Raw genomic sequence first — 13782 nt, forward strand, 5'->3', positions numbered from 1 at the left:
CCCCAAAAAAAAAAGAAAGTTGATTCCAACTCTCATTACAAATTATAGATATTATCTTTGAAATAAACAACAACAACAATTTTAGAAAATTGTAGATTTAAACTCGTCTATCAGCAACAGGTGTGGCGTTGGGACGCGCTGTGATCAAGGGTGTGTGTCCTACCAGGCTTGAAGGTCTTGCTCGGCCTTGGCCCTGTCCCTGTCCTTCGCCAAGCTTTTAAACACCTCATCAGTGATCTTCTTCTTCAAGGCCTCTTCATCAACTGGGGGGGGGGGGGGGGTGAAGACACGCAGGAGATGGAAAGAGTTTACTTGATTCGATTCAACGAGAAGTAGCACCTGTAACATGCTTCAGAGATGAGTTGTACGACCCAGTGTACTCAATCTTAACTTCTGCTACTTTACTATTTCCTGTCGAGTGAAAATCCTGCTTAAACATATAAAAAAGATTCAACAAATGGCGCGAACTTAATCCTTCCTTTTCAACCTCTATTGCCTTTTCTTCTCTGCTGCTGCGAGACACGCGCAGCGAGAGGCCGCGGTGTGACGCCTGTTTAATATGGGATGAATGAGCGTCAGGTAAAGGGAGGTTTTTGGCAGGCCTTCAGAGGAGGAACGCGTGCAAACACAGGCGATGATTGACATTTGACAATGTTTTCGGTGCGTAGCGCATCCTCAAAGACAGACTGCTGTCGCCTGGTGCGAAAGTAATATCCGTCATGCCTTACAACCCTCAGAGGCGCCATTGATTTCGCTGCAGTGGAGAAATTATCACTCCGTTAGCAACTATGGAAAAAAAGATCTGTAGAGCCAAAATTCTGACTGTCCAGAACACCCGTCACGGTCAGATCAAGCACTGTGATTGCTTTCAGCCTCTTTAAGCTCATTGTTTTGGATTCAACGTCTGCTACTTCTATGCTGGATCGAGTCCTAAAGGTAAACCTGCCGTTTCTGCATCAACCGCGCTCAAAAATCTATCAAATGAACATTTGAAAAGTCCTCCAAGTTCAGGAAAGCCTACACAACTCCTCATTTATCACCGCATCCTCTCCAGCCCTTAAGAGGGAGGCTTCACATATCTCCCAGGGCCTGCGGGGGTCAGCCGGAGAACAGGTTCTGATATGATAAACACTGTCTGGGGTCCTTGAGGGAGGCTGGTTCGGGTCGGGGACAATCCCAGATAGACAGAGCTCGTGTCAATCCCGAGTACGACATGTAAATGTTAAAAAGATTAAAAACTCATCATCTTTTTAGTCGTGTTCCCCCCTGTCCTTTCCCTTTCCACCAATCGCCGGACCCTGTGGAAAAACCCACAGAGGAGGAGGAGGAGGAGGAGAGGCAGTGTAGATAATAGACGAAGGCAAATTGCATTTCTCATCAGAGGTTTCATTAACCCCGGGACCTGCGTGGAAGGCATAATCTGTAACATTACCGCTTCCTCACGTTTCCCTCTCATGCCGAGTCGAGTCACCGCACACCTTTCACTCCGCTCAAAACATCAAAGACACGCACACACACACACACACACACACACACACAAGCAAGTTTCCAGTCTTGGCAGGGTGATGCCGTTCTCTTCCTGTTGGTTCGACCTCATGTTATGAAATAGAACAGAAACAATCAAATTCCCATTTTCACAGGAAAAGTCCATTTTCAAAGGGCACAGAAAGCCTTCCGGATTCTGTTCCGTTCCGTTCCGGGTCTGTTCCTTTGTATGCCATGTTTTCCCACTCTGGGAAGACGTCTTTAAACTACTTAGAAGAAGCCAAGTAAGTCGACCCCCCCCCCCCTCTCTACTATAACTATTTGCTCTTATATCAGCCTTCAAAAAAAAAAATCTATCAGTTAACTTCTAGATTAAACAGGCTATTAGTCCAACACAGTGTGTGGGCTCTGGCATATGAATATTTATAATGGGATGGAGAACATGTAGGAGGTTCAACCTTGAGTTAATCAGCACCCGCACTGACTCAGAGACGCTGACCCGCCGAGAGGCCGACAAGATACCCGATTCTCATGAACACACACAATCAATGTCCGCCTCATTAAGTCGATACCCTTTCAGAGTTAAGCTGAACTTGGCATCTTTTTAACGACATCTTGCCGTCGTACCTTCATATATTATTTTTAATGGTTTCTAGAAAACAGCATGCTTCATCAACCGTCCAAGTTCATTTTTCTCCTCTCCGTCACGATGCTGCACTCGTTGAGTTCGGGACGCATTAACCTGAGAGGCGATTTTGAAAAGGAAAAAAAAAAAGGCTACCAAAGCGACATTATTATTGCGTGACATGTTAAATGGGGGTTAGCAATGAGTAAAATTGCAAACCTTTGTGAGGATGGAGTAGAATAGAAAAAGCAGCTGTAACAAACAGCCACTTACGAACCTCAGAAATGCAGATGCATCTAAAAACCTCTCTCTTCAATGGGTGTCTTTGTATGACAAAAAAGGAAGTTGAAATGTGAAGCGACAATAGCAATTTGATGCAATACAAGGAATCATAACTGCACACTTAAGAAAAAAAAAAGATCTGTCGCAAGCAACCGGTTTTCAAGCACTCATCAGGGTTAAAAAATAGGTTTAGCAAAGTAACTTATATACATTAATAAACTCCCCAACATTCCAATCGTGTTACTTAAACACTCAAATATACATTCACATCAACACAAGCACCTTTCACCCTTAATGAAGCCTGCAGGCTTGTTGTGCGCGGAGGTGTCATTTTAATCAGCGGAGTCGGTGTGGCGTGGCGCGAGTTGGCCTTTTTTTAATTACCTGACTGATTGAGCCCATTAAACGAGGGGGGGGGGGGGGGGGGGGGGGGGAGGCTGCCCAAACCCTGGATGCCATCCCTCTGAAGATCCAGCGCCCACGCATCAATTCAAAACCCAATAATGAGCCGGTAACATTCAAATGTCCTCTGCCGGGCACGTTAGGAGAAAAAGGGACGCGTGTTCGATCATGCAGTCAGACTAAGAGTATTTTCACAGATGTTTGGCAACTGAGATGATGCAACGCGATCCAATTCCCTGGTGTCGGTTGACAGAGAAAGAGGGTTCGCAAAACATGACGACGCTCTGGTCAGTAGCAATACAGTGACCCTAAATAAAATAAAAACAGGATTATAGAATCTATTAAGCTCTGCAAAAACATAATAGACAGTTCAGAAGTTCGACTGCTGCCGTGTTCAGCCTCACCGCGTCGACGGCGTTCCACAAATCCCAGCCGGAAGAAGCGTGATCATCACGGCTGAAGCAGAAACGAAGGCAGCCAATTACGGCGTCAATTTATTATTAACATTATTAAAAGAAAGAATGAATCATGGCAGTGAATCATAACATGTCCGAGGCTGCTGTGAGGCCCAACTTTAAAATGAAGACTAATTACACATCGCGAGAGAAAAGCGGGAGAGGAACGGCTTAAGGTGGCTCAAAGTAAACAGCCACACAATAAACATAATTAAAATTTAATGGAGCTGGGCTTAAAATAAATCCTCGGACAGTTCGTTCCCTCGTAACCTTTGGCTTCTCATTAACCGATCGGCTGCGGAAGCGCTGCCAACGTTTCAGGGCAAAATGAGCCATTAGCAGCGATGATATCTTCGGTTTCTATACATTTCTATACTTCCGCTCACTCTTGTCTCTCGTGATCCTGCAGCGCGCGTTGATGTCTGAACATTGATCACATCGATTGATTAACACTCATGAAGCCACGCTTGACTTTTCAGAATATTACACAGTCCCAATCAATACCATATTCCTGAACAATGCGCGTCATAAAGCGATTCATCGATCGCATTTTCCCTTTTGCCAAGACTGCCAACTCAGCGCTTGCTGGTGAAACCTATTACAAATGTGGATTACCAACATATTGGAATGAAACTCACCAGCAGGAGGTAGCGGGGGCGGGACAGGAGCCGACGCACGCACTTCCACTGGCTCGGGGACAGGGGCGGGGGGTGCTGGCTCCGCCGGGGGCTGAGGAAGAGGTGAAACTGGTTCACGAAGAGGAGCAGCAAACTCATGCAGCAGAGGTGAAGCAAACGGCTGTGCCCCCCCGAAGGACTAGCGGCAACAGGCTCGCAAACAGGAGGGGCAGAGACGGTGATAGGTTCTAGCATTGGAGGAAGAGGAGGTGGTACGGGTTCGAGTGTGGATGAATGTGGGGGGAGCAATGGGATCAATTACGGGAGAGGATGCGAGGCCTTGATTTATGGGGGGGGGGTGATTTGACAGCAAGGGGAGGTGGAGCAAGCTGAGGATTTGCTTCCGGCGCACTCGGGGCAGGGCAGGAAGCGGGTACCGAGGGAACAGAGGGAGGAAGAGGAGGAATTACCGGCTCAATAGCAGCAGGGGTCGGAGCAGGAGGTGCCGCTACAGACGCTAAAGTAAGAGCAGGAGCAGCTGGGGAGGGCGGGGCGGGTGCTGCTACCTGTTCCGAAGGACGCTGAAGAGGCGGCGGCGGAGCTTCAACGGGTTCTCCGGCAGGAGCGGAAGGAGGCGAGGAAGCGATGGGGTCAAAGGGGGGAGGCACTGGCCTCGGGACAGGAGGAGCGACGGTAGGCCCTTCATGTTCGGGCGGAGTCACGGGTTCCCTCATGCGGTTGATGACATTCTCGGAGAGCTGTAAAGAAGATCTTTATACATTTATCCGATGTTCAAGGAAGCAACGCATTCATTGCACAATAAAGTTGTCGTGTTAATAAAGTTAATACGCGAGCCAGCAGCTTGGAAGAAGCGGCTCGATTTCCCTCCCGTCCCAGGACATCGCCTCATTCAGCGACAGCGTTGGCTTTGATCGGTTCGTCTGACAATTGAGTAATAATAGACGGAGCCATGGCAACGGATCAGCTGATCCTCGGTCTATATTTAACAGAAGCTGGCAGTGGCAGAGAGGAATTTATTTATGACTCGACACAGAACGTGAAGACGGTCACCCGCGTTAACACAACACATATGGATTTCACCTTTCAGCAAACTCTCTCAGAGGGTGGCATTATCGATCAATCACAATGAGTCCGTTTTCATTCACGCCTCTGGTGACGTCACGGTGAACCAGCTCCTCCGGGAAAAAGTTTATTGCGGCTATCGCTGACAGCTGCAGCAGATTTTAACTAACTTTATATTCCATCCCTATTTTTACACTAACACGTGGGGCAGGAAACAATAGTCTGCTCGAAGTCTCAACGTATCGCTTCTGTTGACATCTTAATGAACCGGACACGCTTTTAAAGCATCATCATTCATTGATTGATTGATTGATAGATTGATTCAACAGTGAACAGCTGATCCCTATCACCACTCACCCGTATGCCCTTCACTACGGTTATAATGTCGTTTTGATCCGATTCGAAAGACACGCGGCGGGTACTGCTGCTCGCTCCCATTGCTGGACCGCAGGTTTACCTACATGAAACAGAGATAAGACAAAGCGCTCGCTTAGTTTGTTTCGTTTGCTTCCTGCGCTGTGTCAGTCGCATGGAGCTTGCTGGGGCCTCCACTCCGATCGTTAGGGACGTCCTCACTTCCTTAGTGTGACGTGATGGAATAACTCGTGAGGCGATTGGACAGAATTACTCACGTCTAAACATTGTGAGTTGTCATTGGGTAGTTTTTATATTGCGCGAGGGCGTCGTCAATGACGTCGATCGCTGCCGTGTTTCTGTATTTTCCACAGACACAAATGACATAAATAATGATGTCATTTGTTTGTACCGTTGTTTTAGACATGAAATCAAAAAAATAATGAAGTCAAATTAGAATACTTTTATTTAGTCCCATAGAAAAGTCAACAAATTGAAGAATAGTTATGTCGTTATTTTGTATGATATAAGCATATTGTCATAACATTGAAGCATAATTCTTTATGAACTCATGTACAACTTATGTATGTATAGTAAAACTATCAAAGTGTCAATTACATTTGTTTGAAATGGTTACAATTCTACTGTAAGTATTACTGTCAATGCATCTTTCTTTTTTTTAAATGTGTATCCTAAACAAACATCAAATCCTAATTTCCTGGAATATTTAATACAGAACAATCACAGTCTAGACAAAAAAATGTTCTTCAGATTGATTGTTGTGCAAAAAAAAAAAGATTAAATGTGCTGTCATAAGAAAATACGAATCATATTGCTCAGTTTCTTTACCCGTGCTGAACATTCATCTTCAGATCTATCATCAGTAGAAATTTCATCAAGCAGTCAATATAACACAATTTTAAACAATTGCTTCAATTGCACTTTTGTAAGTGTGTTAAGAGAATCACTTTAAGTAAAGTCTTAACTTTTTTCCTCTTAGTTTTCAAATTTCTATCCATTTCAGAAACTCATACGGCCTCGCAGAACAAAGAACTTGCAGCTGGATGTTTGAAAATTATCAGGAATGACATTTCATAAGAATCATCCCCTAAACTTGATATATTATACCCACAATAGCTTAATACAGTTTTCCTTTGTTCTTCTTTCTGCTGATTTATTTTTGAAGTGTGTATGCTTGCCACGCTGAGCAAACATAAATCAATCAGAATCTTTTTTTTTCCAAGGTAGCTGCATATGCTGTAACAATATTGTGAGAAATTCCCTGAAGAAGGATGAATCATATTCAAATCCTCAACACACATTACATAATAAACCTTTATACCATGCATATTCTGAATGCAATTTACTGCAATGAATGGCGGTGATTTATGTCCAAACAGAAACATGTATACAGAGTAAAAGAGGACGATAATCAAAAGGAAGATAATGCCATTGTATAAAGGATAGACTCACGGGCTCTGGAACATTTAGTAGAATCACTCATTTGTAAATTACTGGCATTTTAAAGTGTGCCAAATGTTCTGGAGTCAGGTATCGAACAGATTCCCCTATGGGGAAACCTCACCTGTGCAACATGAACAGATAACAGAACAAAGACTTGGACTATGCAGTAATGCCCTGAGGGTGCTCTCTAAGAGTAGCCTCAGGCTATATCGAATGTAGTTTATAGAACAGCGCCATGATTAATTGATCGAGTGTAGAAAAGAGCCTCCCTTGATGTTGATGACAGAATTACTTTCGCAAGTACAATTATCACTGAGACTGACCCCTGACTTTGATAGTGAGAAATTTGCTCCTTCGTGATCTGGTTAATCTAATGGTAATTAGATTTATGTGTCTTTGTCTTTTCTGCATTTCTGCACCCTAATATATAAAGCTTTCTATGCTGCATGCTATTGTAAGCAGAGGATTGAATTAAAGATCAGAGATGGTTGTTTTATTTGATCAAATTCAAGGTTACCTGAAAAGGGTAGATGCAATGTTTTGCTAGCAGTCTTGAACCCACTCGGGTGGATTTCATTGTTCGTTATCACCAAAGTCGGCCATTCTATTTACATTTTCAAAGGACTACGTTGTACATACTATGTGTTTTTTTAATTTATTGTTATTTTATATCTGTGGTGTAATTTATTTTTATTTTATTGGTATTGGTTTTGGTTCATTTGTATTGTTAAATGTCGATGATTTATGTACTAAGGACTTTCAATGGAAACAAGACCGCAAGGGCTTTTTTGAAATGCTCCTCTTAGACAGGATGTGTGACTGTACTTGTACTCTAACATTCTATCGAATAAATATATTCATCATCATCACTGTTACTGATCATTTTAAATAATGTACATTTCCAGTGACTGCAAGTTATTTAGAACCCCTTAAATTAATCACAATTGATTCCTAAATCATATTTATTTAATTACAAGAATGTTATAGCACCAGTATAAATTCATCTTCACTTATCCTAATAAATTAAATATTCCTTCATCAAATGCTTGTAATGACATTTTGAAATTTCAAAAAAGGTCATTTTAGAATGTCTGTAAATTCTAAATTAATGTGTCATCAAATGAAGGCTAGAGTATCAGTACATTATTTGTGTTAGATGAAGGGCACAGAGTGATTAAGATGCAGTAATTGCATTTAGATATATGCATTAAAAGACCAAAAAAAACATGTCCTACAAAGACCTTATTGCCCTTGTATTTAACCCACACGCAGGCCAGTCAGTCAAAGCAATCACTTACTGTCCAAACACACATCATGCTGAAAGAAATAACCTTGGTGATGGTTTATTGAAGAAAAGATACCCTGAAGATTAGCTGGACTGATGGGGCACGGGCTGCAGGGAAAGGTGATAAGAACTTCAAAATTAAACTTGAACCTGGGAAGATTGGAGTCTTCTTTAAAAAAAAAAACAGTGGGTCTAGGATGACAAAGTGATTGTTTCTTTTTTATTGAAGAGATACAAAGATCACCCACAATGTTATCTCGTCAGCCCACCGGTGCATCAATCAGGACCAGGCTTCTGGGAATCGACCCTTTTTGCTCCAGAATCAATGTCCTCTCACGCTCTCATTGGTACAGCAGAGATTGTCAGAGATACAGCACAGGAGAGCGCTGCCAAATCCAACACTTTATGTTCTAAATGGGGGAAGGCTATTAACTAACTGACACCTCCTGTCCATCTCTCATCTCTGCTCAACCTTTCCTTGACCAGTCCCTAGAAAGCTGCATTGAAAATGTAAAACTGAAACGTTTTTTTTGCTGTTGGATTAATTGTGTATAACATATCATTATTATATTAGGATCATGTCACAAATATTTGTGCACAACATTGTTGATGTGCACCATAAGATAGAGATCGATTAAGAATGCATCCAGAAATTCTTTGAAATTAAAAATAGAATAGTTGAACTGCTCGTCACGTTCATTCACAAAATAAAAGATAGAACCTCAATACATGTGGTTATAAATAAATTTCAGGTGTACGATACAATTAAAATAAGACAAATAAAATCCCATAATTTACTTGCAAAATACTTTTTTTTTTTAAATTTCTCCATCCATTAACATTCATTGATTTGACCTCTTTACGTTCTGCAGTCATCTATGTATGATCTGCAACAATTGTATGCTATCACAGGCGTTGATAAGGTCATAGGTTAGTGGTGATATTGTTTATCCTAATATATATGTGTAAAAACAAATAATTGTAATTCTGTAAAACCATTCTGCAAACCGCAACTCAAGTTCCTGACCATTTTTGCCATAAAACGGCTTCAAACTACATCTCCCAGAACTCCGTCTTGTAATCTCGCGTGACTTTCTTCCTGTTGGGTGCCGCAGCCGGAAAAAAATGGCAGCTGACACAGGGAGATACAGGAGTGCAGTCAGCAAAAACAAAGACCCCTCTGGTCTCCTTATATCTGTCATAAGGTAAGGATGCTCATATCAGTTTTATTTGTTTCCCGGCGCTGAGAAGGAGTCAGGAAGCTCTCGTGCCTTTAAATAAAGGGCGGAATGACAGCTAGCTTTTAGGCTAATGCTAAACGCTTGCAACAACCTTCCTGAAGTTTTGTTTATGTTTTAAATAGACGTCCCGATTCCCACATATTGTCTGTTTTATTAACAACAAACAATAATTGATGATGTAATTAGCAGCTCAACACTATATTTATGAAGAGTCTTTATCTATGGCGAGCTTTCCAAATGGTGGACTCATTTAAATAGGTACATTCATTTTATTTATAGGATTATTTGAGCACTCAAATGTGGGATTTATTCACAAGCTACAGGATTGGCTCTATTGTTCGCTTTAACAGTGAATTCTGTAAAACTCTTAAATTTGATCATGTGTTTTAAGAGATTAAGAGAGTTGTGATGTGTTATAGATGTATTGTAGGTCCGTGTATCTTTTGGTAATTTTTTATTTTAGTTTCTGAAAAGGACAACAAAACCACGAAAAACATTTTGATTAAGATTTGAAACCTTTGGAAAATTAAATAAAAATTATGGAAAAGAAAGCTATTTTATACACCAAATGGTTTCATTTTCATAATGTGCATAATTAATTACTATTATAATGAATTATTCTGGATTTAGTTAGAGTTGAGTTCTGCTTTCTCTTTCTTTCTTCTGTTGCAGGACTCTCTCCAGTAGCGACGATGTGCAGGACAGGGAGACGGAGAAGGGTCGCCTGGAAGAGGCCTTCGAGACGTGCGACAGGGATTTAGACCAGCTTATCATTCAGCATTATGCTGAGCTCACCACCGCAATCAGGACCTACCAGAGCATCACGGAGCGCATCACCAGCTCCCGCTACAAGATCAAACAGGTAGAATTGTTGTATTCCCTAATTAGTTATCACCAGATAAAGTTGGAATCCTTTACAAAATGTACGTCGTCTCATTGGCCGGCTCCATGAGCAAGCCAGTGTAGAGTTGGGATCAAAATATATTCATTTATTGTTGCCGCAGAAATTGCAGTTTCTTTGAAAGTGCACCCAAAAAAAAGTCTGGTTTTGCTGCAGTTAAGAGGTTTTTAATGTATAGTTGTCTGGGAATTTTCTTTATGACTCTGACTTTCAGTAGCTTAGCAACAGCACTGCATTGACTTGGATTTCAACTCGTTTGTTGCTACAGGTAAAGGAAAACCTCCTGTCCTGTAAGATGCTGCTCCACTGCAAAAGGGATGAGCTGAGGAAGCTGTGGATCGAGGGCATCGAGCACAAGCACGTCCTCCAGCTGCTCGATGAGATCGAGAGCATCAAGCAGGTGCCTCAGCGGCTGGAGGCCTACATGGCGAGCAAGCACTACCTTCACGCCACCGATATGCTGGTGAGTCAGTCAGTCGGTTGGGTTTTTGACACTCACGCAGAGCAGAGAAGGAGAAATAGGAAAAAGCCTATTTTGAATGATGCACCATGTCTCCCAGGATGTGTGTTTGTCCCGTATGGATGGATGTAGATGAAGTGAGAAGGAACGGTTTGTTGATTTGTATCAAAAGTTGAGGGAAAACACAGTGAACTTTGCAAATACATGCGAGACATTGCTTCTGAGACGCACCTTCCACATAAAGAAGCAGCAGTGTTTGCTGCTCAGCTGGATTTCCTGGTGCCTGCTGTCCCTTTTTAAAGAACCATTTTGGATGGAACCCTTTTATTTCAAGCTAAAATCTGAGGATGCCGCGGGTGTGAACGGACGCCTGTACTTTCCTATTGATCCGTGTTTTGCTGTATATTTGCCTGGGGAGCTGGAGGATGGCACTGAGGAAGGACTAAAGGTTCTCTGATCTCTCTGTCATGTCCCTTCTTCTGTTTCTACTCTCTCCATTCCGATTTCAATCCCACACATGTTCTTCCAGATTTAACTAGTAATTAGTTTGCAAGAAGGGGGTTATTTGAGGAGAAGGAGGAAAAAAAAAAAGCGTTATCTTAGTACGCCTGAAGGATCAATGAAAAGCCTCTCCGTGGGTGCAGAAATATGTGGGAATTCAGCCTGAGCTCAGTCAGTAAAGTGTGTTTTGACAGGGTTGTGGGGCGTTTGGTTCAGTTGGACGCTTCCATGTCGTACTTTAAATGCTTTGCAGGAACAGGATGGCACATTTTCATCGGTGAATGTTGAAGCACATTTGATTTGCTTTTGGTGACACACTGCACGTATTCATGAATAAATAGTGTGTAAAAATGCAACGGTATTTGAATTTATGACTGAAGTGCATCCTAGAAATTGGCATATCATCTATGAATGATAGATTGAAATTGAATCATGTACGGTACATGCCATGCTGTATACACAGAGGTCATAGTGCATGCAGCTATAGAGGAATTACTTCATTTAAGACGTGTTTTCATTTGTGAACTTTAGTGACAATCTGCTGAGGCTCTGAATGCTTTCAATGTTTTAAATACATCCTCCCCCCCCCCCCCCCCTTTCTTCTGTGGACCATCACGCACATACGCCTGTGTGTGTGTGTGTGTGTGTGTGTGTGTGAGCCTTATCTCTAAGGGTTGACAATTAAAATTCAGACTCTGCTCTCTGTCTGCTGTTGAATGGCAGTCTGAGACCCCGTAGGGCTGGTTAAAAAGGAGACCAGTAAAAATGATCTCCTTGCTTCTCTTAAACTAAATCTCTTATTCCCTTCTTCCTGTTGTAACACAAAGCTTAGGTCCTCTCCTCTCCTCTTCTCTTCTCTATCCTTCATTATGATGACAGGCCTACCTCTTTAATGATGCTAACCGCACTTCCTTTCTCATCCTAGCCCAATGGTAACGCCCCCTCCCCCCCTACACCCACATGTATGTTAAGTGATTTACAGTCACACAAAACATTATACACAAACAAGTGAGAGTCGTGCTAACACACACACACACACACACACACACAGGACATGCTGAGTTTCATTACATGAAACCATAGAGAAGCTGCTCATGCAGGGAATCACACACTCGACCCACAGCCCCTTCCCTGAATCCTCCCCTTCTAGTGTACTTTGGTTGTGCATATATTCTTCTTTGTACCATCAGTGCCCTTGAAATACACAAAGAACGACACACACACACGCATTTCATGTACCGACATGAAGGTTTATTCATCGTTCAGATGCCACAGCTGCTGCTGCCTGCAGTAGCACAGTCAGATCAGATGCTGTGGGGGGGGGAGGCGCTGACTCGTATTGTTGTCTGCAGGTGTCGGCGGTGGCGTCCTTGGAAGGCCCCTTGCTGCAGGTGGAGGGGCTTGGAGATCTACGCCTGGAGCTTCACAACAAGAAGCTCAACATTCACCTCGTGCTGATCGACGAGCTGCACCGGCACCTCTACATCAAGTCCACCAGTCGGCTGGGACACAAGAACAGGGACAAAAATGCCCCGCGCCTTCCAGGGTGAGGGGCAGGCTCTGATGTTTGTTTATGTTTTATTTGTCTTAACGAATTATCCAATTTTCTTCACAACATAAAATAAGTTTGCTCAAGAAACCTGCATAATTAACCAAATAAACGAAAGTCTGCTTGACTTCTGCTACAGTGACGATTACAGCAGCCTGAAAAGGTTAAATAACCTCAGTCACCGCTAAGTGGAGGCGTGGTGAGCCAGGAGAGGGCAGCACACGCAGCACATATTGACAAATTATTCATATTATTCTTATCAAACTATATATGTTGAAGAGCACAAAGAGTTTTATGTGGGTGTCAGATTCAAAAGGCCTGCATTTATTTATTTTATTCACTGCTTTAGCATAAAGTTTTCCTACAGGTGAAGAATATTAAAACGCTCACATTTGCCTCTTTTTGTGGCGGGTAGAAGTTAAAGTATGTTCTGTGTCGAATCAAACATAGAAAGATGTGAAAGTGTCAAAGTGTTTTTCTGGCAACAGCAGCGCAACAAACACCAAGGTTGAAAGAAAAAGCCTCTCATGATTACGGCTGTGGTACGATAATCGTTCAGCCAGTTTGTTCTGTCCGTTTTTGCAAAAATGTAGCCTTCAAATAGCTTTCTCCTTTGAAGACATCACCAGGACAACTTGCCGGTTTGTGGAGCCAAACCAATTATTGAGAAAAAGAAATTTAGGCCTTGAGTAACCTGTTGCTCGACTCCTTTATTTTAAATGTTTTGTCTTTTTTTAATCTGAACTTTCAAAGGCTTGCCTTCATTGATAAAGGCAAACATCATTCATTCATGGGTGTACCCCTTAAAGGCTTATTACTATCAGGGAACAAATAAAGCACAATATTCGACATTCTTAATTTGTGGTTTTGCTGCTGTGATGTTGCGTTTCATGTAAGTATTTTTTTTTACACTCGTGGGTGTCTGTGTACGCGTATCGGGGCAGTGGGGGGGTAATTACGGCGGTGCAGCAGGTTGTCGAGGTGCAGTGATTTATTACTCGGGGGGGGGGGGGGGGTCAGCCAGCGACAGGTCCTGGTCCTCCTGTATTGGGTCTCCACTTAGCAGGCACACTGTGTT

The 13782-nt window shown here is 42.6% G+C and overlaps 1 protein-coding gene and 1 long non-coding RNA gene across 2 annotated transcripts; one reads left to right on the top strand and one right to left on the bottom strand.

Moving 5' to 3' along the window:
* Positions 1-186: 186 nt before the first annotated feature.
* Positions 187-4516, bottom strand: LOC137917290 (uncharacterized). The gene is made up of 3 exons (XR_011106588.1): positions 4433-4516; positions 3888-3978; positions 187-263 (listed from the first exon to the last, which is right to left on the bottom strand). It is a non-coding gene; the product is annotated as an uncharacterized lncRNA (long non-coding RNA).
* Positions 4517-9177: 4661 nt separating this feature from the next.
* Positions 9178-12701, top strand: LOC137917289 (exocyst complex component 4-like; the record flags this gene model as incomplete). The annotated part of the gene is made up of 4 exons (XM_068760102.1): positions 9178-9257; positions 9966-10155; positions 10463-10657; positions 12508-12701. Coding segments are annotated over exons 1-4 (659 nt in total), but the record flags the coding sequence as incomplete, so codon positions are not given.
* Positions 12702-13782: the final 1081 nt, after the last annotated feature.

The sequence above is a fragment of the Brachionichthys hirsutus genome, unplaced genomic scaffold, assembly GCF_040956055.1.
Source record: "Brachionichthys hirsutus isolate HB-005 unplaced genomic scaffold, CSIRO-AGI_Bhir_v1 contig_1163, whole genome shotgun sequence".
Taxonomy (NCBI): domain Eukaryota; kingdom Metazoa; phylum Chordata; class Actinopteri; order Lophiiformes; family Brachionichthyidae; genus Brachionichthys; species Brachionichthys hirsutus.